This window comes from Stegostoma tigrinum, chromosome 37 (assembly GCF_030684315.1).
Source record: "Stegostoma tigrinum isolate sSteTig4 chromosome 37, sSteTig4.hap1, whole genome shotgun sequence".
NCBI classification, from domain to species: domain Eukaryota; kingdom Metazoa; phylum Chordata; class Chondrichthyes; order Orectolobiformes; family Stegostomatidae; genus Stegostoma; species Stegostoma tigrinum.
The window spans coordinates 11,388,907-11,415,597 of record NC_081390.1 but is presented as its reverse complement, the minus strand read 5'-3'; the positions used below and the strand labels follow the sequence as shown (position 1 = coordinate 11,415,597).

Genomic DNA, 26,691 nt, shown 5'->3' with positions numbered 1-26,691 from the left:
TTTGCTGGACCAAAAAGCACCACCTCACATTTATCTAAGTTTAACTCAATCTGCTACTTCTCGGCTCATCGGCCCATCTGATCAAGGTCCGGGTGTACTTTAAGTATTTGACCTTGCCTTCTCCTTAACCAGTCCATCTTGAACCCAGACTCATCAATGTGCAAGTAAAAACACATGACAAAAAAAATAGAAAAACTCAGTGATAGGTAATATTTTTAGAATTGAACTATTGCTGCAAGGACTGGGAACCAATGTTCATCAGTGATCACAGGAGTAATGGACAAACAGGACTTTGGTGCTGGTGAGGACAGAGAAAGCAAAGACATTATCAACCACTTCCGCCATCTACAATCCGACCCCACCACCCAAGACATTTTTCCATCCCCTCCCTTGTCTGCTTTCCGGAGAGACCACTCTCTCCGTGACTCCCTTGTTCGCTCCACACTCCCCTCCAACCCACCACACTCGGCACCTTCCCCTGCAACCGCAGGAAATGCTACACTTGCCCCCACACCTCCTCCCTCACCCCTATCCCAGGCCCCAAGATGACATTCCACATTAAGCAGAGGTTCACCTGCACATCTGCCAATGTGGTATACTGTATCCATTGTGCCCGGTGTGGCTTCCTCTACGTTGGGGAAACCAAGCGGAGGCTTGAGGACCGCTTTGCAGAACACCTCCGCTCGGTTTGCAATAAACAACTGCACCTCCCAGTCGCGAACCATTTCAACTCCCCCTCCCATTCTTTAGATGACATGCCCATCATGGGCCTCCTGCAGTGCCATAATGATGCCACCCGAAGGTTGCAGGAACAGCAACTCATATTCCACTTGGGAACCTTGCAGCCCAATGGTATCAATGTGGACTTCACCAGTTTCAAAATCTCCCCTTCCCCCACCGCATCCCAAAACCAGCCCAGTTTGTCCCCTCCTCCCACTGCATCTCAAAACCAGTCCAACCTGTCTCTGCCTCCCTAACCTGTTCTTCCTCTCACCCATCCCTTCCTCCCACCCCAAGCCGCATCTCCATTTCGTACTTACTAACCTCATTCCACCTCCTTGACGTGTCCGTCTTCCCTGGAATGACCTATCCCCTCCCTACCTCCCCACCTATACTCTCCTCTCCACCTATCTTCTTTTCTCTCCATCTTCGGTCCGCCTCCCCCTCTCTCCCTATTTATTCCAGAACCCTCACCCCATCACCCTCTCTGATGAAGGGTCTAGGCCCGAAAGGTCAGCTTTTGTGCTCCTGAGATGCTGCTTGGCCTGCTGTGTTCATCCAGCTTCACACTTTATTATCTTGGATTCTCCAGCATCTGCAGTTTCCATTATCACTCACTCTGCTGATCATTTTGGCCATTTCCCAATCTTTCTTGATTCTTATGCAAATTCATTCAGGAATGTCACCAAGGAAGGCATTTAATTTGGATTTGGTTTTGGATACTTGATTTGTTTGTGATCTGCTGATATTTAGACAGCAGGCAAGCCTGTAAAAAATGTTCTTCCAACAAACAGGTAGCTTGATTCCACCCCCACCCCCAACCTCCGCAACTCAGTCTAATTAAAGATACTTATACAATTTTTGGTCTGTAAAAGCCATAAGAGCTAACCTTTATAAATGACTCAGCACGTTTCCTGTCATTAGGAACTTAGGATGTTCTGAGAGGACAAACAGGCGGCCAGTTCCAGAAATTCTATATTATTGCCACATTCGGTGTTTCATGAACATCACTTAGAAATTTTGCACATCGTTAAAAAAGAAACAATTTTTAAGTAGTGTTTTGGTTTTGCACCTGTTTTGTTTGCATTTGCAGGAACAAATATTCCATGCAAAGTAACATAAGACACATATTTGCTTGTGCCATGTCTTTAGTATGTGCCAAAATGCTTCAGAATGACTGGAGAATAACCACTATTGCATTGTAGGGAAGCTCTGGTACTGCCTACTTTGAGCTGTTTTGTAATCAACCTATTCACAGAGATGTTATTTCACACTTCTGGAGCAGGTCTGACCTGAGCTCCAGGCTCAGAGGCAGGGATAATACCCCTGCCTTTGAGCGTCAAATATTTAACAGGTAATCTGTGAAAAATTGACAACGGTTTCCCAATTAATGTTATTAATAGACTAGACTTACCTGCTGGTAAATCAATCCCCCAAGGCAGGGGTTTTCAATCTTTTGTTTTACATGGGCAGTAACCCCACCTACCGCTGCTCATGTTATAAAAGTTCCACGTGTTACAACACCAGCCACTTTTTAAAAACAAAATGCTACAGACACTGGAAATCTAAAATGAGCACAGAAAATGCTGGAGAAACTCAGCAGGTCCCAGCAACATCTATGGAAACAGAATTAATATGACAAGTCTAACATGGCTCTTCTTTGGAATGTGCAACTTTTTTTCCAGATTAAAGTTGCAGTTAAACTTATGTATTTATTGCTACTTTACTTTTAATTTATTTAATGTGAAACTTGCTGCTGGTGCCGAGCAGTAGGTCCATCCAGATAGACTCATAGGGCATAGAAACAGACCCTTCAGACCAACTTGTCCATGATCCCAAACTAAACTAGTTCCTTTTGCCTACATTTGGCCCACATCCCTCTAAACCTTTCCCATTCATGTACCCGTCCAAATGTCTTTTAACTGTGCCTGCATTGACCACTTCCTGTGGTAGTTCATTCCACATATGAACCACCTACTGTGTGAAAATATTATCCTTTAGGTTCCTTTTAAATCTTTCCCCTCTCATGTTAAAAATATGCCCTCTAGTTTGGAACTCCCCTACCCTAGGGAAAAGAGCTTTGCTATTTACTTCATCTACGTCCCTCATGATTTTATTAACTTCTGTTACATCACCCCTCAACCTCCTATGTTCTAGTGAAACAAGCCCCAGGCTCTCCTTATAACTCAAACCTTTCAGTTCTGGTAACATCCTTAGAAAGCTTTTCTACACTCTCTCCAATTTAACAATATGCTTTCTGTAGCAGGGAGTCCAGAACTGTACACAGTGCTCCAAAAGTGGCCTCACTGATGTCCTGTATAACCATAACATGACATTCCATATTCTGTACTTAGTGGTTTGAGCAATGAATCCAAGTGTGCCAAACACCTTCGTAATCACCCTAATTGTGATGCAATTTTCGAAGAATTATGTACCTGAACCCCTAAGTTTCTCTATTCTACAACACTCTCCAGGGGCCTACCATTGACTATATAAGTACCGCCCTTGTTCATCTTACCAAAATGCAATACCTCACATTTATCTAACTTAAACTCCACCTGCCACTCCCTGTATGGAAATTTAAACTCTCGGATATGCTCAAAGTGGGGGAGGTGATGGCCGAGTGGTATTGTCACTAATCTATTAACCCAAGGACCCGGCTAATGTTCCAGAGACTTGGGTTTGAGTCCTACCAAATGGTGGAATTTGGATTTAACAAAAATCTTGAATTAAGATTCTAATGATGAACCACGGAACTATTGTTGGGAAAGGCTTGATAATGCCCTTTAGGGAGGAAAACTGCAATCCTTGGCAGGTCTGACCTGCACATGACTCTGGACCTACAGCAATGTGGTCAACTCTTTATTGCCTTTTGGGCAATGAGGGATGGACAATAAACGCAGGCCTGGCTAGTGATGCCCACATCCCGTGAATGAATTCAGAATGAGTCCCTTTACTCCATTCACCATCAAGTTATGATGTAGACTTCGGACAAATATGGAGAACTTGCTTCATGGAGAGAAGACTCTGGGCAAAAGCAGACTGTAATTAAATAACTCTGATGGAGAATCAATCCCAAGGTGAAAGTATGTCTGATGTAGCTCCTGACATAAGCTTGTGTATTTCGCATCTTCTAGTCAGCAGTGAGGGAACCTTGGTTCATACAATGTGAACATCAAGGTGGCCGGAGTTCTGCCATCAATCCTGTGTATTATGAGGCTGTGTTGATGCAGTTGCATAAAGAGGAAACTCTAAAGCTTGGGAGGGGATCAACTGGGGGCATTACCCTGAACATCCACCAATAGTGATGTACAGCACAGAAACAGACCCTTTGGTCCAACTCCTCTGGGCTGAGCAGATATCCCAAATAAATCTAGTCTCATTTGCCAGCATTTTGCCCATATCCCTCTAACCCTTCATCTTCATATACCCATACAGATGCCTTTTAAATGCTGTAATTGTACCAGCCTCCACCACTTCCTCTGGCAGCTCATTCCATACACACACCACCCTCTGCATAAAAAAGTTGCTCCCTAGGTCTGTTTTAAGTCTGTCTTCTCTCGCCTTAAACATATGCCCTCTAGTTTTAGAATGCCCTACCACAGGAAAAAGATCTTGGCTATGGATCCTATCCATGCCCCTTGTGATTTTATAAAACTCTATAAGGTCACCCCTCAGCCTCCGATGCTCTAGGGAAAATAGCCCCAACCTATTCAGCCTCCCTCTGTAGCTCAAACCCTCCAGCATCCTTGTAAATCTTTTCTGCATCCTTTCACATTTAAATACCTCTTTCCTGAAGCAGGGAGACTGGAATTGAACACAGTAGTTCAAGTCTTTCCAATGCTCCCAGTTGGGATCTGGCCTCTGGATTCTGGGTAAACTCCAATGGATCAATGATACATATGAGTTTCTTTTCCTCTATCAATGTGCACTAAACCATCTTCAGGTGATCATTTGACTCTGCCTGCCAGGGATAGAGTTTGGAATCAATACCTCAACCCTGTATTTCTTTCTTGACCCTGCCCCAGAGAATGCGTTAACAGCTTGTAAATGACTGCATATGAATGCTTGACGCATCTATGGGATATTCCTTTGTCTTGTTTTTGGTTCATGTTATCAATCATCTAATGACGAAACATGTCTACCGTCCTCTGTGGAGTATGGTTAATTGCCTATCTCTTCCTCATTCTGCGTCAATAATGAAATATCTAGTTCTAAATGTATCTGTTAGGGTCTTTAATTCACAGCAACTAGACAGATCTGAGAAGACTGATTTCTCACTTTACTCTCCCTCAATACACTCCTTGCCTTTGTATGGATCTTTTCTGAGGAGTTTGATATATTAAGTATTGATTCTCAGGAGCCCCTGGGGTCGAAGACTCTGATTTCACTTATCTTTCAACATGAAGCTGATCAATTATGTGCAAGGGATCTTAACTGCAAAATGTATTGATGTGACATTGATACTTACAGTATAAATCTGAAGGATGAATGAAGCGAATAATGATTAAAGTGAATAAAGCAGAGATAGAAACTGCATTCAACTTGAGAGAATTGAATTTGATGTTCCTGGTAGACCACTAGGAGGCAGCATTGTTCTGAGGTTGCTCTTTGATATCCAGCAGTGCTTTTTAGCCCATGTAAGACTTGTTAAGGGAAACATTCTGATAGATAGCCAGTTGAGAACCCCTGATGTACAGAATGTATGAACAGCTTGTAAATAACTGCAGACAAATGCTTAGTGCACCTATTGGGCATTCCTCAATCATTGTCTTAACATGTGCATAATTCTGTGGAATTAACTCGTTTACTTTAACTAGGACAATGTCACCATTAAATGATGCAGAGGAATATTCCACAAGCTGTTAATTACCAACGATAATCTTTGAACTGTAAGCAGAGAGGTTAATTACTGAAAAGGAACAAAGGCATCAATGTCTGAAGAACTATAAAGAAAAGTCTTTCTTGTACTTTGTGTCTTGCTTGTGTATTGAGAGGGAAAAATCAAGGTCTTTTTCTAAAAGTTTCTTTCATGTGATGTGGGCATCATTGGCTGAGACAGTATTTAATTGCCCTTGAGAAGGTGGTGTCAAGCTGTGTTTTTAAGCCTCTGCAGCCTGTGTGGTCTAGGTACACAGCCAGTGCTGCTCGTAAGAGACTATCGCTTGGCACCTCTGAGACAAGGTTGGAAACCAGAAATCACCTTAGACTTCTATTTCCCATTCCCATAGGGAAAATCCAACTCAGTTCCTTCATACTTACTGACTAATGACCTTCAAAGGAATGCTTTACAACATTAATCAGGCTTTGATATCTTTTGATTAGGTTGCAAATATTTCCAATAGAATCAACCATTGGAATGTAAGGACTGAATTCACTGTGGGGAGCCATGCCTTCATATTCTGCATCTGGTGCATCTGCTATGTTAGAGCTATGTTAGATCCATAATATATAGCCCACGGATGTAATTTTCAACAGTGTGGGCATCTATCACAGTGCTAACCCACGAGACAGTTGGAAAGGAGGAGTGGATGTGATTTGCTCCAGTACCTTTAGATTGAAGAGATGAATTGGTGGTTTAACCTATATTCATGCAGAACTCCAACTCGGTAAGGAATTGAAGTCAAGTTTGGAAGGGCTGCTGGGGGATAATTGAGGATCCAGCTGACAATTAAATTAACTGCTAGCTCTCACTACAAAGGCTGCACACCTATTTTGGGTATCCTAATGCCTTCCAATGGTGACCAGCAGGAGAGAAGTACATTAACCATTGCTGAGACTATTATCTGAAGATACACCACCTTTTAAGCTTCCAGTTGCCTCATGTGTTTGAAGAGGACTTTTGAAACACAAGGGGAGACTTATTGAGACATTTGCTAAATTTGTATTGGCACTTATTCTGGAAATTAGTTGAGAACTTTGTCTAAAAAGTGAGATGCTACTTACTGGATTCCTATTAGGAACCAGTAGAAGAGAGTGAAGGCTTGAGCATTAGCATCTCGTTGGGGTTTCCCTTGGTTTATAGAACATTACAGCACAGTACAGGCCCTTCGGCCCTCGATGTTGTGCTGACCTGTCATACCGATCTCAAGCCCATCTAACCTACACTATTCCATGTACGTCCATATGCTTATCCAATGACGACTTAAATGTACCTAAAGTTGGCGAATCTACTACCGTTGCAGGCAAAGCGTTCCATTCCCTTACTACTCTCTGAGTAAAGAAACTACCTCTGACATCTGTCCTATATCTTTCACCCCTCAATTTAAAGCTATAAAGGAAGGATGAATGGGAGAAAGGAATGAGGTCAGGCTGAACAGCATTAGCTGCTGTAGGACAGAGGGACAGGAGGTTGAAGTGGACTCTGTTCCCCCAAGTGAGGGAGAAAATACTCAATGTATAGCACAAATGGGAGCAGGGGACTGAGTTGGATGATCAGCCATGTTCACATTGATTTGTGGAAAAGGTTTGTTGGGCCAAATGTTCTACTCCTGCTCCTACCTTCTTTGTTTCCAAATGGATGCAAGTTTACACCATTTCTGAAATGAGCTCTTACAGAACAGAGCAAACAATATTTTCATTGGTAATGTAGGCAGAATATTCTTTTTTACTGTATGACAGATTAAAAAGGGGAGTGATGGGGGTGAAACACAAAAAAGAATTCAAAAGGGATAACAATGCTCCAGAACAAAGAAGTGATCTCAATGTTAACTTTTTCATATTTAGCAGTGAAGTCATCAGCTATCTTCATCCAATGAACTGTTCTCGAATTTTCTCCTTTATGTTATAAACGTAAGTGAAGAACATGAGAAGGTGTGTTCTAGCCACTATAAATGGTGAGATTGTAAATGCATTCCATAATCATGTGCTTATGACTTCATTGCAGATTGTGACAATTACCCTCCTTATAGTCTGTGTATTAGTGAATATGAAATTCCTTTGTTTTTCTTCCCTGTTGCACTGTGCAAATGGAATGCATGAATACATTGCTGATTCTGAAATTGTCACACAAAGATGAATTACAACCATCCGTTTACAATCCTACTGTCACACTCCCCTTCCTGTAGAGGGGTAACTTGCTTTCAGTAGGCACCATTCCCCATTGTTCCCCTATCCCAATGTTGGGATGCAACAATCAGGTCCCTAGTGAATCACAGTCTTGTTTTTACAATTAAGTATCCAGTGGCATTAGTTATAAGCATCAATGTCACCCTGCGCCAGAAAGTAACGCTTCAAACTCTAATCCTGAATTTGGCTGCGATATTGAGGAGCATTGCATTGTCAGAGCCTATCAAATAAAGCATTAACCTGAATTCCAGAACTGTTCAGTTAAGCATAAACGATCCCAATGGCACGTTTGCTCATGGTGGTCTAGCCATTGATTGTCCAAACAACACAACAAAAAAAACTAACTTCCACCTTATCTTATTGTGGGAGCTTGCTGTGCACAAATGGCAGTGTTTGGCATCAAAACAACAGTGACTACACCTCAAAAAGTCATTGAGTGACCATGAATTGTTCTCAGATATCCTGGATATGTGAAAGGCTCTAAAGAAAGGCAAAGCTTTCTTTTGGCTTCTACTTTGAAGTTATTAGAAGTTGATGTCCGTATTCAATCATAACGGCTGTGTTTTGGGATGTGTATATACAGTGGTTTGGAATAAACCCTCACTTTGGCATAATTGTTGCTTTGTCAGACGTGGTTTCTTCTGATTCCATTTCATGCTCTTCCAGGCTGTCAGGCTCAGATGGGATAATTTTAACACGACTTTCCTCAAATAATGCATGTTTGTTCTTTGTATATGTGCTCAGCTTACCAAAAGTACTTTCTTGAAGTGTCCTTACACTTTCATTGGAGAGAGGTCTTTTGCTGTTGACTCTAAAGACGTTGCACACGTAGCTGACCACAGCTAACTTCTTCTTTGTGATGCCATGAGGGAAGCTGTATGTTTGCTCCATCTGCCCAGCATCTGTCAGGGTCACGGCATTGATATAGTCCCGGGAACATCCCTGTGCGTTTGGCATGTTGGGTACATCCTGATGACACCTTTTCCTCAGGTTCAACAAAAAGTAGGCAAGACCACTCACTATCAGCATGGCGCCTGGAAGAGATTGGCATGGCACATTAGTGTGGCAGTACTCCTTGGCTCCTGATGACATTCAAAGTAAAACCTGCAACTGTTGCCATTCTGAAAACAAAAAGTGCTGGTGATCACAGCAATTCGGGCAGCATCTATGGAGAGAAAGCAAGCCAATGTTTCGAGTTGAGATGACTCTTCTTCAGAACTGACGTGAAGTGTGCATTAGTTGTTGGGGGGGGGTTGTGGATTGTTGAGTGCTGGGGTAGAAAGGGTGTTGATAGTGCAGGTTTTGTGATCAGAATGTGAGAATGGCAGGACAGTCGTGTGTCTAAATGCCAGACTGGAAAGAGCAGATGGTCTCACTGGACTGGGGGAGAGGGGAGAGAGGACATGGTGACACAGAATATAACAAGTAAAGTGAATAAAAGGGAAGGAATGGGAGTGACTTCACAATCTGAAGGTGTTAGACTCAATATTAAGTTCAGAGGGCTGCAAAGTGCCTAGCCTGAGGGTGAGATTGATGTTCCTCCAGTTTGCGGGTAATCTATTGGTGTTGTTTGCTTTAAAAATAATAACAGATAATACACAAACATTTCCACTTAGGACCTTAAGAGGTTTGACTCAAAGGTAGGAATGTTGCCTTTGGGTCAGATGGTTATAGGTTTAGGTCCTGCTTCAGGGACATGAGGATGCTTGGTTAAAAGCTGACCCTGCAGAAAGAAGAGTCAGCTTAAACCATGTTCTGAAGAAGAGTTCCAACCAAGAATTTCAGCTTTCTTGCTCCCCTGATGCTGCCTGGCCTGCTGTGTTCCTCCAGCTCGACGCTGTGTTATCTTAGACTCCAGCATCGGCAGTTCTTGCTATCTCAGTGATTTACACCTTCACTGCGAAGCCTCTTCTAAGGATGCCTACCTTGAAGAAATTACCCTCCTCCCTCCTGAAAGACGTCTGTGGATCTCTGTCCCACTGCGGCCCTGAAACTCTTCGACCACATACTGAAGCAAGCCAGGTATTACAGCCACATCTTCTTTCTCAGCACCTGCCTATGGAACCAGATCATCCCCAATGAACTCCAATCTACATTCAGGCCTTCCCAATTTGGCCCTGACCACGATAATCTCTACACACACACCCAGATCCTCCAAAAATAGTTTTCTGTACGGCTTCTCAAGCACACACCCTCAGCAATACGTCAGCATCTCCTGGCCCTACAATCAAGCCTACCTCAGCTCAGAGTCTCCCTCACCAAGAACTTCAAAGGACCCCTTCTGTTTTTTCATTTTTTGTAGGATCCACAATCTCACCCAACATTTTTACTCTGCCCTGTCTGACATTAAAAACCATTTCTGAAGAAGAGTCCTGACCTGAAATGTCAACTTTCCTGCTCCTCTGATGCTGCCTGGCCTGCTGTGTTCCTCCAGCTCCATGCTGTGTTATACCTGCAGAAAGAGTGATGCTCTGTCGTACGCTTTTCAATGAGATATTAACCCCTCTCAAGTGGATGTGGAAAATCCCACATTTTACTTGGAAAAGATGGGGTGTTCTGAGCTATATTTACCTCTTGGTTGACATGACTAAAACCCGAACATTCCCTGATTACCTGACTGCAGGATGTTTTCCACAAATTGACTGCATTGTTTCCTACTTTCAAACCTGACAACATATCAGAGCAAAGTGCTATGGAACACTGTGCACATTACTCAAATAAATCTAACTCAATAAACAACAAAGAACAATACAGCACAGGAACAGGCCCTTTGGTCCTCCTAGCCTGCACCGATACATTTTGCCCTTCTGTACTACAACTGACTTCACTCACAGGATCCATCTCCCTCTAATCCCTTCCTGCTCATATATTCATCGGGTGTTTCTTGAATACTGCTATAGTGATTGTTTCCATCACCTCCTCTGGCAATGTATTCCAGGCACTCACCACCCTTTGTGTGCAAAATGTGCCTTGTGCACCTCTTTTAAACTATGCACCCTCCCCCACCTGGAGCCTGTGACCCCCTAATAACAAGTATGTCAGAATTAGATTTGAAATGCTACTTTCAAAGTCAAACATTGGTTTTAGTGGGGTGATTAGTTTAGAAGTGTTGCTTGTTGACCTGTTCAGATGTGTAATGGCACAATTCCAAAGCAGGTTGTACTTGAACCTAAATCTAGTGGTAGGGATGTTACCACTGTGCCATAAGAATCCTTAGAAAAGAGGTCAGCGTTCATTAGGCTTCAGCAAAGCAAGGAATAGCACCCATTGAGACTGGCCATTACAACAGTTGCACTGTGGTCAGTTTAATATGTAATATGTTTGAGGCAATATGTGGCTGGGATTTAATGCTGTTTGAACCACAGATGCGGGCAATCATATTTGGCAGTAACCAGCTCCCTGCTCTCCACCAGTGTGAAAGCCCACTGGATCAAACACGTAAGCACCAAGCTTTTTGTCCTGTCAGATGCATTGATGACAAGGACCAGAGGTTGCCAGACAGTAATAAGTTCTAAAACTTGATATGTTGCGCGATGCTTCCAGACAGTCACTGCAAATTAGACGCTCTTTGTAGAAGTTACTGGAGCAGATGGAGATTGTACACCGTTGTGTTACAACTGTATCACAGCTGATTAGTTTCTTTCATTGTAAAGGAGACACATGGAGCATTGAAGGACCAAAGAGAAAGATTAGAAATTTAACTTGGAAACTCATAAATTTCTCACCTGGAATAGTTGCATGCCAAATAAGAATTGGGTGTAAGAAGCAAGCCACGGACAGAAAGATGAAAATAAGAAATTTCTGTAAACCATTAGGCCTCATAGCCTTCTTCCAGAGATTCCAAATCTTGCCATCCGTTTTATCAAAGAACATCCTAAAAGGACAGGAGTAACACCTTGAATTCTAATATCTATTGCCTTAACAGAGAGTGCATGAGAAATCAAAGTAAAAGAGTTCATTCTGTCTGATGGATCTAAGCACACTTTTTAAAAAAATGACTTTTCATTTTGGGATGAAATCAGACTCAATACTGAAACGAAGGACAATCCAACAGGACTCTGCAACCACACCATTAGCATTTCCACTGAAATGAAGCACTTTTATTGGACTCTACTAATCCATACCTTTCTCCATCAAATACTTAGCACAAGAGAAGTCAGCATTTATTGATTTGGCTGAAGAGGTATGAAAATGAAAGAGACTAGTCATTCTATAATGGAAATATGTCCGCTGTTTCTCACTGCTAATGATTAATGTTTAATATTTGTTTTAAAGGACAGAGTTTTTTTTAAATTAGCTCATGGGATGTGGGTTTCACTGGCTGGGTCAACATTTATTATTGCCCTACCCTAAGTGCCTTTGAGAAAGTGGTGCTAAGTTGCCATCTTAAACCACTGCAATCCTTTTGCTGTCTATAGACACACAATGCTATTAGGGAGGGTGTTACAGGATCTTGACCCTGCAAGACTGAAGGAATGGCAATATTCCATACTGGTCTCCCTACTTTAGGAAAGTTGTTAGTAAACTTGAAAGGGTGCAGAACACGTTATAGAGTGTTGCAGGGGTTGGAGGGTTTGAGCTACAGGGAGAGACTTTTTTCCCTTGGTGCATTGGAGATTGAGGGCGACCTTTTGGAAGTTTATAAAATCATGAGGGGCATGGTTAGGGTGAATAGTTGAGGTCTTCTTCCCAGGGTAGAGGAGTGCAAAACTAGAGGGCATAGGTTTAAGGTGAGAGGGGAAAGATTTAAAAGGAACCTAAGGGGCAACATTTTCATGCAGAGGGTGGTGTGTGTATTGAATAAACTGCCAGAGGAAGTGATGGAGGCTGGTACAATTACACCATTTAAAAGGCATCTGGGTGGGTACATGAATAGGAAGGGATTAGAGGGATATGGGCCAAATGTTGGCAAATGGGACCAGATTAATTTAGGATATCTGGTCAGCATGGACAAGTTGGATCAAAGGATCTGTTTCTGTGCTGTACATCTCTATGGCTCTATATTACACATCTCTTGAGAGAGTAGAACTTGAGTCTGTGTTATTGAGTTCAGAGGTAGAGACGCTATCACTGTACCACAAAAACCCAGTGACAGGATTTACGTTCTTTGATGGAGAGGTGCTGTTAGTGCTGTTTGTAGTGTCAGGTACTGAGGCCCACAGGATCATTACAGCAACAGGATTGTTTAAAAAACAGATCTACTTACGGACAGTGTTGGACAAACACAATGCCAATGAAATATGGGCTTTCCAAAATGATGAGGACTGTGGCAGCAAACCTTAAAATGAAAGGAGACATTAACCACTCAATTTGTCTTCATGCATTTACAAAGCTTTAACAAAAATATGGAAATTTTGCCTGTTATACTTACAGCAAGTAAGCAGCCAGTTTCATGAACTGCCCTTGAACTGCAGTATCTATCCCCACTCCCAGAAGAACTATGTATTAAATGGACAGAAAGCATGTCATTAATATCAATTTGCTGCTAGTTGAACAGTTCTTTTGCCTTTTACCAATTAGATTCCAAATGAATCTTCATATTGCTTGACCAGGACAGCGTTCAAACAATCCTTTCAAAATGTAGCATTCTCATTTCAGAATCAGCACTCTAAGCAAAAGTTAAACCTTCATAGAATTATGGTGTCGTAGAATGGTTGCAGCAGAGATGGGACCATTCAGTCTATTGCATCTCTGCTGGTTCCTCTTCCAGAGAAACTGAATCAAAGGTGCGTTTTGTGGCATACTTTTAAAAAATGAGGAATCACATAAAATGACTTGGATAAGTTCGTATAAATTACCATTGATTCGTAACAGCTGGGTCAAAGAAGAATTCCCTGCTTTCCCCAAGAGAAAGTTGAAAACAGCTGGGAATGTTTTGTTGGATTAGCAATAAACACTGGTTTTGCCAGCCTCACTTAAATAAAATCATAGATTTATACAGCACGGAAACAGACCTTTCAGTTTAACTCATCCATGCTGATCTGATATCCTAAACTAATATTGTCCCATTTGCCAAAACTTGGCCTTATTCCTCTAATACCTTCCTATTCATATAGCTCTTAAATATTGTAATGTACACACCTCCATCACTTCCTCTGGCAGTTCATTCCATACATGCACCACCCTCTGCGTGAAAAGGTTGCCCCTCAGGTCCCTTTTAAATCTTTCCCCTCTCACCTTAAGCCCATGCCTTCCAGTTTTGAACTTCCCTATACTGCAGAAAAGGTCTTGGCTATTCACCCTATCCATGCCCCTCATGATTTTATAAACCTCTATAAGGTTACCCTCAGTCTCCAAAGCTCCAAGGAAAATAGCCCCAGCCTATTCAGCCTCAACCTGTAGCACAAACCCTCCAACCCCGGCAACATCCTAGTAAACCATTTCTGAACCCTTTCAAGTTGAACAACATCTTTCCAAAAGCAGAGAGACCAGAAATGCACACAGTATTCCAAAAGTTGCCTAACCAATGCCCTGTATGGCCACAACACAACATCCCAACTCCTATACTCAATGCAGCGACCATTAAAGACAAGCATGCCAAAACCGTCTTCATTACCCTAGCTATTTGCAACTCCATTTTCAAGGAACTATGCGCCTGCACCCCAACGTCTCTTTGTTCAGCAACACTCCCCAGGGCCCTACCATTAACTGTATGGGTCCTGCCCTGGTTTGCCTTACCAAATGTAGCACTTCACATTTATCTAAATCAAACTCCATCTGCCATTCCTTGGCCCATTGGCCCATCTGATCAAGATCCCGTTGTACCCTGAGATAACCTTCTTCTCTGTCCAATTTTGGTGTCATCTGCAAACTTATTAACCATACTTTCCATATTCACGTCTGAACCATTTATATAAATGGTGTAAATCTGGCTAACAAATACGAAATAACCCAAGAATTTCAAATCTGCGTGTGCAGTTTGAACTAGAGCAGGCAACATAACATTCTCAATCGCACTCTCCCTTAAAGAAACATTACCATAGTTTTACTGGAAAGCATTCTCCCTGCAGCACAAATGAATTTAGCATTTCCCCATGTGACAGGTAGGTGGCAGACTCTGACCAGGGTAAAGAACAGGGAACTTGTTTCAGGAATGCATCAACAAGAACTGCTTCGAGTGTAAGCTGTAAACATTCAAGACCCAATTAGTGATTGTTTGAAGCCAGTTAAATATTGAAAGATCAAAGGAGTTGTCTCAGTTGCAACACTCTGCCTGAATTCAATTAGCCTGGCCAACAGTAGCTCAAACTCTGACAACACAGTTTGGAGCTGGAGGAATGTAGCAGATCAGGCAGCGTCAGAGGGGCAGGAAAGCTAACATTTCAGGTTCACCAACACCTTCCACCCCAACCTTCAGTTCACCTGGGCCATCTCCAGCACATCCCTCACCTTCCTGGACCTCTCAGTCTCCATCTCAGGCAACCAGCTTGTAACTGATGTCCATTTCAAGCCCACCGACTCCCACAGCTACCTAGAATACACCTCCTCCCACCCACCCTCCTGCAAAAATTCCATCCCCTATTCCCAATTCCTCCGCCTCCGCCGCATCTGTACCCACGATAAGAAATTCCACTCCCGCACATCCCAGATGTCCAAGTTCTTTCAGGACCGCAACTTTCCCCCCACGGTGATTGAGAACGCCCTTGACCGCGTCTCCTGCATTTCCCGCGACACATCCCTCACACCCCGCCCCCGCCACAACCGCCCCAAGAGGATCCCCCTCGTTCTCACACACCACCCTACCAACCTCCGGATACAACGCATTATCCTCCGACACTTCCGCCATTTACAATCCGACCCCACCACCCAAGACATTTTTCCATCCCCTCCCCTGTCTGCTTTCTGGAGAGACCACTCTCTCCGTTACTCCCTTGTTCGCTCCACACTGCCCTCCAACCCCACCACACCCGGCACCTTCCCCTGCAACCGCAGGAAATGCTACACTTGTCCCCACACCTCCTCCCTCACCCCCATCCCAGGCCCCAAGATGACATTCCACATTAAGCAGAGGTTCATCTGCACATCTGCCAATGTGGTATACTGCATCCACTGTACCCGGTGCGGCTTCCTCTACATTGGGGAAACCAAGCGGAGGCTTGGGGACCGCTTTGCAGAACACCTCCGCTCAGTTCGCAACAAACAACTGCACCTCCCAGTCGCAAACCATTTCCACTCCCCCTCCCATTCTCTTGATGACATGTCCATCATGGGCCTCCTGCACTGCCACAATGATGCCACCCGAAGGTTGCAGGAACAGCAACTCATATTCCGCCTGGGAACCCTGCAGCCAAATGGTATCAATGTGAACTTCACCAGTTTCAAAATCTCCCCTTCCCCTACTGCATCCTTAAACCAGCCCAGTGCATCCCCTCCCCCCACTGCACCACACAACCAGCCCAGCTCTTCCCCCCCACCCACTGCATTCCAAAACCAGTCCAACCTGTCTCTGCCTCCCTAACCGGTTCTTCCTCTCACCCATCCCTTCCTCCCACCCCAAGCCGCACCCCCAGCTACCTACTAACCTCATCCCACCTCCTTGACCTGTCCGTCTTCCCTGGACTGACCTATCCCCTCCCTACCTCCCCACCTACACCCTCTCCACCTATCTTCTTTACTCTCCATCTTCGGTCCGCCTCCCCCTCTCTCCCTATTTATTCCAGTTCCCTCCCCCCATCCCCCTCTCTGATGAAGGGTCTAGGCCCGAAACGTCAGCTTTTGTGCTCCTGAGATGCTGCTTGGCCTGCTGTGTTCATCCAGCCTCACATTTTATTATCTTGGAATCTCCAGCATCTGCAGTTCCCATTATCTCTCTCTCTCTCTACTCCTGACCTGAAACGTCAACTTTACAGTTCCTCTGATGCTGCCTGATCTGCTGTATTCCTCCAGCTCCACACTGTGCTGTCTCTGACTCCAGCGGCTGCAGTTCTTGCTATCTCTGTAGCTCAATCTTTGGTTGTCTGTGTGTTTCAAATATTCTGGGTGATATTGAGTGTTACGTCAATATTTTGAGTCTTCTGCAGATTTAAATAAAGCATTCACAGGATGAGGGCATCACTGGCTAGACAGTGCTTATTGTCCATCCTTAATTGCCACAGGGCAGTTAGGAGTCAACCACATTGCTGTGGATCTGGAGTGACATGTAGGCCATATCAGGTAAGAGTGGCTGTTTCCTTTCCTGAAGGACATTAGTGAACCAGGTAGGTTCTTTTCCCCCCAACAATTGGCTTATGGTCATCATTAGACTCCTAATTCAAATTCAAACACAGAAAGAACAGCGATATTGTTCCAAGTCAGGAGGGTGAGTGGCTTGGATGGTAACTTGGAGGTGGTGGTGTCCCCATGTTCTAGAAGGAAGTGTTAATAGATTTGGAAGGTGCTACCTAAGAAACCTTGGTGAATTTCTGCAGTGTGTCTTATAGATCATACACACTGCTGACAGCGAGTGTCATTGGTGATGGGAGTGACCCCATATTGAAGAAACAGATATGTTTGTAATAGAAAAAGGGGATGTTTTGGCCCCTTCTATCTCTGCCAGCTCATTCCTAGACCAATCCAGAACTAGGCAAATGCCTCAACCTTTCTTTGTGGAAAAACATTCCATTATCCAACCCCCTTCTCTGTGAAGGATCTCTCCACATCCTTTCAGATACAAACCACTTACCATCCAGACTGGGCAACCTATCCCCTGTTGTTTCAGAGCCATTGGGCCAAAATCCTGGAATTCGTTGCCTAACGACATTGCACATAGACCGCAAATGTTCAAGAGGACAGGTCATCACTACCTTCTTGAGGACAACTAAGGATGGGCACTAAATGCTGATGCAGCCGGTGATGTCACTATCCCATGAGTGAATAAAAAAAATTCCAGATCAAGATCAGACCTGCCAATGTTTCAGCCTGAGGAATTAATCTATCGCCATCTATGTCACAAATATGTTTAATAACTTAAAATTCCTCAATTAAACCTCCTTGACTCTTCCTCACTCTAATGGAAGTAGTTGCAAGATCTCAAGAACCGCTTTTTGATTATAGATTCTCACCTTTGGCTTTATTCAGTGACTTTATTCTGATTGGTCATAGATGTGTTAATTATGTGAAAAGAGAATCCGAAATGCATTCACTGCAAAAGGGAGGTCAAACACAATCCAATGTATTTTACTGCTGGGAGACAGAGATGACCTGGATGGAAGAAATTATTCCTTAAATGGGTGCCTGTACCAATCTGTTCAGGTGTCAGCCTTACTGTGACCTTAGACAGACCTGTGCCTCATTGGGGCAATGGAGGGTATTGCTGATGCTATTAGCCAATTGATTCAGGTAAATGCTCTGGGGTTGTGTGTTCAAATCCTCCAGCAGCCAGTAGAATGTAAGGCCAGCAGACCAGGCAGCATCAGAGGAGCAGGAAAGCGAATGTTTCAGGTTGGGACCCTTCTTCAGAAATCAATGTAAAGCCAGCTTCAGCAGCAGTGGCCAGCAAACTAATACCGATTTTTGTAAAAATCTATTCAGTTCTGAATTCTTTGTCCTTTAGGGAAGGAAAGCTGGTACCTTCCCTTGTCTGGCCTACACATGATTCCAGATCCACAGCAATGTGGTTTGTCTCTGAACTATTCTCTGAAGTAGACCTAACAAATCATTTAATTCAAAGGCGATTAGGGATGGATGACAAATGCTGGAATTGTCAGGGAAGACTATGTCCCATGAAAGAATGCTATTGTCATATTCTCCATGTGGAAGGCAGTTCTCAAATTATCCTTGGACGGCCTGCTCCAATCCTGGAACTCATTGTACAACACAGTTCTCAGCAAAGCCCCTCTTGGTAATCTCATCCTGAAGATGAAGATGCATGGGATCCATGGGCGAGTTGGCCTTGTGGATTCAGAATTGACATGCTCATCGAAGGCAGAGGGTAGTGATGGAAGAGTGCTTTTCTGACCAGAGATCTGAGAAGTTTGGCATTCCACAGGGATGTGTACTGGGATGTCCGCTGCTTGTGATATGTATAAATGACTTTGATTAAAGTGTAGATGCGTGGGTTAGTAACTTTGCAGATGATACAAAGTGGAATTGCAGATAGCGTAGAAGGTTATCAAAGGATTCAGAGTGATATAGACCAATTGCAGATAATGCCAGAGAAATGGGAGATGGAGTTTAACCCGGATAAGTGTGAGGTGTGGCACTTTGGGAGATAAAATGTTCAGGAAAAGTATACAGTTAATGGCTGGATCCCCTTTATTCCATTTTTTTAAAAATTGAATTTAATTTTCACCATCTGCTGTACTGGGATATGAATACAGGTCCCCAGAACATTACATGAGTTTCTGCGGTAATAGTTCAGCAATTACATCCCTAAGCTATCACTTCCTCCAGTTCATATTTCTTTATGGTGAATGGTTGCTTTGACCACCCACCCTTAAGTACCGAGAGGGCTCTTAAGACTCAGCCACATTGATGTGGGTCTGAAGTCACTGTTCAGACTGATGGGACTGAAGTTTCTTCTGCCTGTTTTCCAGTGTGGAATTAATTTAAGCAGGAACAATCTAATTCCTGTTTCGTTTAGGACCGCAGCATAAAAGTGCCACTAACTGGTATCCTCATTCTGTACAGGCTGCAACACAACTGATGTGGAAACAGAAAATAAAATTGCAACCAACACACCAGGAGATGTTATTAAATGATGGGGCTTAGTTGGGACACAATTACTTATCCTATACTTGACCTGTAAATACCTGATGCAGACAAGTGCTCAATGAAAGAAAGTATTCCTTTTCAGATTGTGAATGTTGCATTGCTTAATCTTGGAGAAGTTCTCAATGAATTCCATCAAGGATTAAATCCTTTATTCTGCTTTACCCATGGGTCAGTGAGACTGCAGAGTAATGAAGACAGTAATTATCTAGACTGTCTGCTGGTTCAGTAGCAGAACTGGCGATGAGCCAGAATAGGCCATTTTAATAAACTACGTAAAACGCACATAATGACAGATGCAGTTCCAAAGAGAACTGGAATGCTGGAATAATACAAAGATGCAACAAATGGGTCCATGGAAATGTTCACTGAGAAACAAACCAACGAAAGGCAGGGTTTGAGCTTGAATAAAAAAGAATCTCCAAGGCCATTTCCAATAATTTGTGTAATGCTTGGATATGTGGGCTCTGTGTTAGGTAAAGAACAAAAAGACGAACAATCAACAAAGTGAGAAATCAATATCAATAGATAGCAAGAAGCAAAATGGTATTTTGTGAAGTTATCAAGGCTAATAACTTCTGAGAGTAAGGAATTGTGTCATACCTTAGCCATGAAGGGTGATTGATCAAAGTGATAGAGTGATCCCAGTGAAGTGGCTGATCCCAGTGCGGTGATTGATCCATGTGGGGTGAGTGATCCACCTGGACGGAATGATCAATGTGGAGTTCATGACCCTTCAGCATCACTGGGCTAAAATCCCGAAACTCCACCCTTAATGCTATTGAGGGTTTGCATATACCAAGTAAACTGCAGTGGTTCAAGAAGGCAGCACACCCACCACCTTCTTAAGGGCAACTAGATATGGGCAATAAATGTTTGCCCAGCCATCAATGATGCATTTCCAAGTTAGAATGGCGAGTGATTTGGAGGGGAACTTGCACAAACAAACCGCACCCACAAACAACCCCTCCACCACCAAACCTCAGTGTGTACTATCCACGAGATGCACTGGAGTAATTCACCAAGGGTCCCTTGATAGCACCTTCCAAACTCACAAGCACCATTTAGAAAGACACCGGCAGCAGATGTATTGGAACATCACCAACTGAAAGATTTCTGGATGTGAGTTGGTTCGCTGAGCTGGAAGGTTTCTTCCAGTCCCAAGCACCAGTAAGCATAGCAATAGGATAACTGGTCAATTGAACATGTGGCTGGAGAAATGCTGTAGGAAGGAGGGATTCGATTTCTGAGGGATTTACACCGGTTGTGGATAAGTGCAGCTTATCAGCATCAGCACCAATATCCTCAGAGACGTTTGCTGTTGTGGAGGGTTCAAACTAGGTTGGCAGGGGCGGTGGGAAACTGAGACGGAGCTCAGATTCAAGAGAGCAAGATGAGGAAAAGGAAGTAATAAAATGGAAAGTTAAAGCCAATAATGCGTGAAGCATAGACAAGCATCAGAGAGGATGAGAATAGAGAATTGTGTTACAAAAACAGGATTAAAGTCACACGGTCTTAATGCATGTAGCATTCTCAAAAGGATTGATAATTTGGATGAACAAATTGAGGGAAATGATTTTATGGAGACTTGGCTACTGGTGTATATCGACCCAATGGAAGCGACCGGTCCTGATAAGTTCCTGTGCAGACCAACTGGTGGAAGTATTTGCTGACATCATTAACCTTTCCCTTCTACAAGCCAAAGTTCCCACCTGCTTCAAGAAGACCACCATCACTCCAGTACCTAAGAAAGCATGTGCAAAGTGCCTTAGTGATTGCCGTCCAGTGGCTCTGACCTCCATAATCATGAAGTGCTTCGAGAGGCTGGTCATGGCCCACATCAGCTCCAGTTTCCCAGCCGGCCTTGCTCCTGTGCAATTTTCCTACTGATGTAACAGGTCCACAGTGGACTCTATTTCCTTTGGCCTGCACTCAACCCTGGTACATCTGGACAACAAGGACACCTACATCAGACTCCTGTTCATTGACTGCAGTTCTGTCTTCAACACCATTAGCCCTCCAGACTGATCTTAAAACTCCGAGACCTTGGTCTCAGCTCTGCCCTCCACAACTGGATCCTCAGCTTTCTGAACCATAGGCCACAAGCAGTGAGGATAGGTAACTGCACCTCCTCCACAGTAGCACTCAACACTGGAGCCCCCCCCCCCCAAGGAGGCATTCTCAGCCCCCTACTGTGCTCCCTGTACACCCAGGACTGTGTAGCCAAATTCTGAACAACACCATCTCCAAGTTTGCTGACGATACCACTGTGGCAGGACGGATATCAAACAACAAGTCCAAATGCAGGAAGGAGATAGAGGGCTTGGTGACATGGTGCAATGATAATAACCTGCCTCTCAATGCCAGCAAAACTACAGAACTGATCATTGACTTTAGAAAGAAAGGAGGAGAACACCACCCCATCTATATCAACGGAGCGAAGGTTGAGAGAGTTGAGAGCATCAAGTTCTTTGGAGTGACGATAAATGACAGCTTGTCCGGGACTTCCCATGCAGAGGTGATCATCAAGAAGGCACAACAACACCTCTCCTTCCTTGGGTGGCTTAGGAAATTCCGCATGTCCCTGAGGACGCTCACCAACCTTTACAGATACACCATAGAAAGCATTCTGCCCGGGTGCATAACAGTCTGGTATAGTAACTGTTCTGCCCAGGACTGTGAGAAACTACAGGAGGTGGTGCGCACAGCCCAGATCATCATGGAAGCCAACCTTCCATCCACAGGTTCTATTTACGTGGCTTGCTGCTGCAGAAGGTCTGCCAGCATCATAAATGATCCCTCTTATCCCAGTAATGCTCTTCTACAACCTTCTCCATCAGACAGAAGATACAGAAGTCTGAACACACACATCAACATCTTCCTTGCCATTACAGATGAATGGGACTCTCTAAGTTCAAATGATGCTGATCTTGTTAATGTTGATCTCACTTTGTGCACCTCCTGTGCAGTGTAACCTGAATACCTCATTCTGTCCAAGCACCCTATGATCCATATATCCTTGTTTGTTATAATCTGCCTGTACTACCTGCAAACAAAGCTTTTCACTGTTCCTAGGCACACATGACTACAATAAATCAAACCAAATCAAATCAAATGTTGGATTTCGATGGAGGCTTTGGTTATTCAAATGCACTCAGACCCAAGTTGCAGGCAAAGCCATCCAGGCGCTAAGAAAATTCCTTTGAAGTGCGTGGAGGAGGTGCAAATATGTAAAAGGATTCCAACTGGTCTCGCTCCTGTTTTTGCAGAGTTGCTGACTGTTGAGAGAAAATTGGAATGTGTGCCATTTTCTGTACATTTCCTGTCAACATCACACCTGCGTATTCTGCACTTCCTCGCTGCTCTTATCCATGCATGTCTCGATGAAACACCTTGCTGTCCAGATTATACAACTGCCTGCATTGGGTGACCTTCAGTGTGGGGATCTATCTCTGTAACATTGGGATGGAAAGGGCTAAATAAAAGTCTTAGCATCAAATATCACATTTACTCATTTCGGAGATATCTAGGCTCTGAGGCGATACTGTGGCCTCAGCAAGGGTATGTTTCACATTTATATACAGAGTAAGAGTTTGCACCTCCTCTTCCACTGGTTAAAGGGCCTGTTTCTCCCTTTTTGACTAAACTTCAGTCGAATGCTGCTTACTTTCAGTTGTGCTGGTGAATAGGGGTTTCAGTGGGTTGGAGGACCTTCCTGTCAATTTGTTGCTGGTCCTCTTCAAAACTCCTAGTCATGGGTCCAGGGTGCACAGAATCCAGGCGAAGTCCACACTTCCATGGATTTAAATGCATTGAATTGGCTCAGAGGGACCCCAGGGTGTTTGCCAAGATCTTTCATAACCCATGGCTACCACGGGATGCTCGTTGTGTTCTTTTTACAAAACTTTTGGACAACCATTTGGATATTGGTGGTGATCTCCTCTGTGGTTCCAGAGTTAGCTCCACGTCACCCTAACATCCCAACTCACTGAGATTATCAGACAAGGTTCCTGTTCCTCATGAACGGCTGTCCTACTGGGACCTCAGATGAGGACAGAATAAGGGTTAGCTGTGATGCTTCTATGGTGAAATAGTGAACCAGTAGTGCAGGCACACACACTCACAAGTGAGGTTGAAGAGTACTGTTGGCAACTGTTCTTTAAGTACGCTTTCACACAGTTAAGAAAGGAAGAAAAACAAAGACATACCAGTGAGCTGCTATCGCATAGTTATCCTACAATGTTCAGAGTTTACAGCTTGTTTACCCATACTCACTAAGCATCACTTTCAACATTTTTAATTATTGTTATACACAGCATCAGCTGCTTTGCAGTATTTTGTACCAGAGTCATTGTTTACTTAAAGGAAGGGAGGAACTTAGAGAACTTTCCAAGGTGGGGTTTGGAATGCTTGAGACCTGTTGATTTGGACAGAAATATTGTGTTTATTATGAGTATTAACCTGTTCCTCTTGTAATCCAGGCCTGAGTCAGTGGGTCTTAAAAAGATAATTTCCTTCATCTTACAATAATAGTTTTAAGCATTCATGATTTATCTGCAGTATCCAGAATCAATAATAACTTGATTCATGCCAACCCATAAAAGACACTTGTGAAGGAAAAAACAGTTAACGTTTCGGATCCGGTGACCATTCCTCAGTTCTGAGGAAGCACCATGATCATGGTTGATCATCCAACTCATTGGTCCCAGCCTGCTTTCTCCCCATAACCTTTGATCCCATTTTCCCCAAGTGCTATATCTAGCCGCCTCTTCAATACATTCAATGTTTTCGCAGCAACTACTTCCTGTGGTAATGAATTCCATAGGCTCACAACTCTTTAGGTGAAGAAATACCTGTTCATCTCTGTCCTAAATGGTCTACCCCAAATCCTCAGACCTTGGCCACTTGTTATGCACACATCCACAATTGGGAACATCTTCCCTGCATCTACCCTATCAAGTCCTGTTAGAATTTTATGAGTGTCTATGAGATCTCCCCTCTATCGTCTGAACCTCAGTGAAAATAATTCTAATTTCGTCAATCTTTCCTCATATGAATGTCCTGCCATCCCTGGAATCAGCTTGGTAAATCTTTGTTGCACTCCCTCACGTGCAAAAGCATCCTTCCTCAGAAAAGGAGACCAAAACTGCACATAATATTCTAGGTAGGATAGTCCATTCACCTTTTCCAAAAGCTTGGCTTATGTTTCCTTGAGTTTAGATGGGTGAGAGTTAACATCATTGAGGTTTTCAAAACAATTAAGAGATTTGGTACATACAGATTATTCCTTTCCTCCAGTGTGGAATCCAAACAAACAAAAAACACAGGGGTCAGTCTGAAATTTAAAGCCAAATGATCTAGGAGCAAAATCAGGAAGTGGGAATGTGGAATGACTCAGCAAAAAAGCAGCAAAATGAATTGCAACTTTCAAATTACAAAAAGTGATTTTTGTTTGTGATAAGTCTCATTGCAGATAGAGCTAAGGCAGGTAAATAGGTATGCATTGGCCATGATTCAATTGAACAGAATTGCAGGCTCCAAGAGTCGAATGGCCTTCTCCTGTTCCCTTGTTGAAGGGATTTCACTGCCTGTCTTGGAATTTTTTTTCTTTTTTTTCTTACATGAGTAATCTGTGATTTGAAATGTTTTAAAGAGTTGGTCCTGAGATCTCTGTATCTTCTTTCTGGAGTGATTCAGTGTCTATCATAATTTCCCTAGATTGTTAGCATTTTATTCCACCAACATTCTATTCTTGTACTTCGTTTGAACAAAGAATGAATCATTCCCAAGTTCACTTCATTTTAGAGAGTTGATTCATACTGGGCTCTGAATAAAACTTGGCTTTGAAACTATGTGCTACTCTGTGCCTTTAGCTGCTGGCTCTCTACATGTCTCTCCTCCTTTAAGACATTCTATAAAACCAACCTCTTTGACACACTGCTGGTCTTCTGGCCATTTATGAGTTTGTATGGGTGGTGTCATGCTGTGTATTAGAATGCTTCTGTGTATGTTTTACAATGTTAAAGGTGCTATATAAATGCAGGTTTTTATTCCAGCATTCAGCATAATATTATGAGCACAGATAGAACATAGAACATAGGACATGGAGCAATACAGCACAGGAACGGCCCTTTGGCCCATGATGTTCTGCTGACCTTGTGCCAAATAAAACTAATGGCCTCTGCCTGCACTTGGTCCATATCCTTCCATTCCTTGCATATTCATGTGCTTATCTAAAAATCGCTTAAATGCCCATAATGTATCTGCGTCCCCCACCACCCCTGGCAACATGTTCCTGACTCCTACCACTCTCTGTGTATAAAGCCTGCCCCTCATCTCTCCTTTGAACTTCCCCCCCTCACCTTAAATGCGAGCCCCCTAGTATTAGATATTTAACCTCTAGGAAAAAGATTCTGACTGTCAACCTTATCTATGCATCTCATAATTTTAGAGACTTCCCTCAAGCCTCCCCTTAGCCTCTGCTGCTCCAGAGATCTATGGAGATATACAGCAATGAAAAACATTCAACTTGTTATTTTTGATAGAAGTGCAGAATTATTTATCCTTAAGTTTCTATTTTCTTTAAGTTTCTATTTTCACCAGCTGTAGAGTTATTGTTCCAGCTGTTCTCACACTCCACCCTACACTTTTGTCCGTGCATTGTAATAAAACTACAGTTACACACTGTTTGCGATCTCTTTTGGGCATGAACCTTCCCGCACCATTGTAGATCTGCTCCAATATGATTCTTCTTCTTCAGCATAAACCAATTTGCATTGAATCATACAGCACAGAAAGAGGCCAGACAGACCATTGTACCTGTGTCATGGGCTGAGCGACCAGTTTCACTCTAATGTATCTCCTCTCTCCTTGTCATCCTGCAAATGTTTCCTTTTTAAGTTCATATCCAAATCCCTTTTGACATTTACTGTTGAATCCAGTTCCACCATTCTTGTTGGCAATCCATTCCAGAGCATAGCAATTGGCAGTGTGGAAAATGTCTATCATTTGTCAGCAAATCCCTTCCTGAGACTGAATCACTGAGGATACTCCATTACTCACTGTCTTTAGCTGGAATCTCTGACCAATTGTCTTTCTAATGATGGTTGACTTGATTTCCTGTTCTTTTCAAAAATAGACAGATTTCATTTCAAAACTATTTGGTGATTAGCTTCGCCCAGATGGCCCCAAGTGAGTTTGATGAGCTTCTGAGAA

General features: G+C 43.3%; 1 protein-coding gene across 1 annotated transcript in view; it reads right to left on the bottom strand.

Moving 5' to 3' along the window:
- Positions 1-1,530: 1,530 nt before the first annotated feature.
- The window catches only part of tmem72 (transmembrane protein 72), a 30,550-nt gene continuing 5,389 nt past the window's right edge, over positions 1,531-26,691 (bottom strand). The window contains exons 3-6 of the mRNA XM_048563658.2: positions 13,160-13,226; positions 12,995-13,066; positions 11,514-11,662; positions 1,531-8,822 (exon numbers count right to left, since the gene is read on the bottom strand). Coding sequence (XP_048419615.1) covers positions 8,389-8,822; positions 11,514-11,662; positions 12,995-13,066; positions 13,160-13,226 — 722 coding nt within the window. The 3' untranslated portion in view covers positions 1,531-8,388. The remainder of the gene's footprint in view (positions 8,823-11,513; positions 11,663-12,994; positions 13,067-13,159; positions 13,227-26,691) is intronic.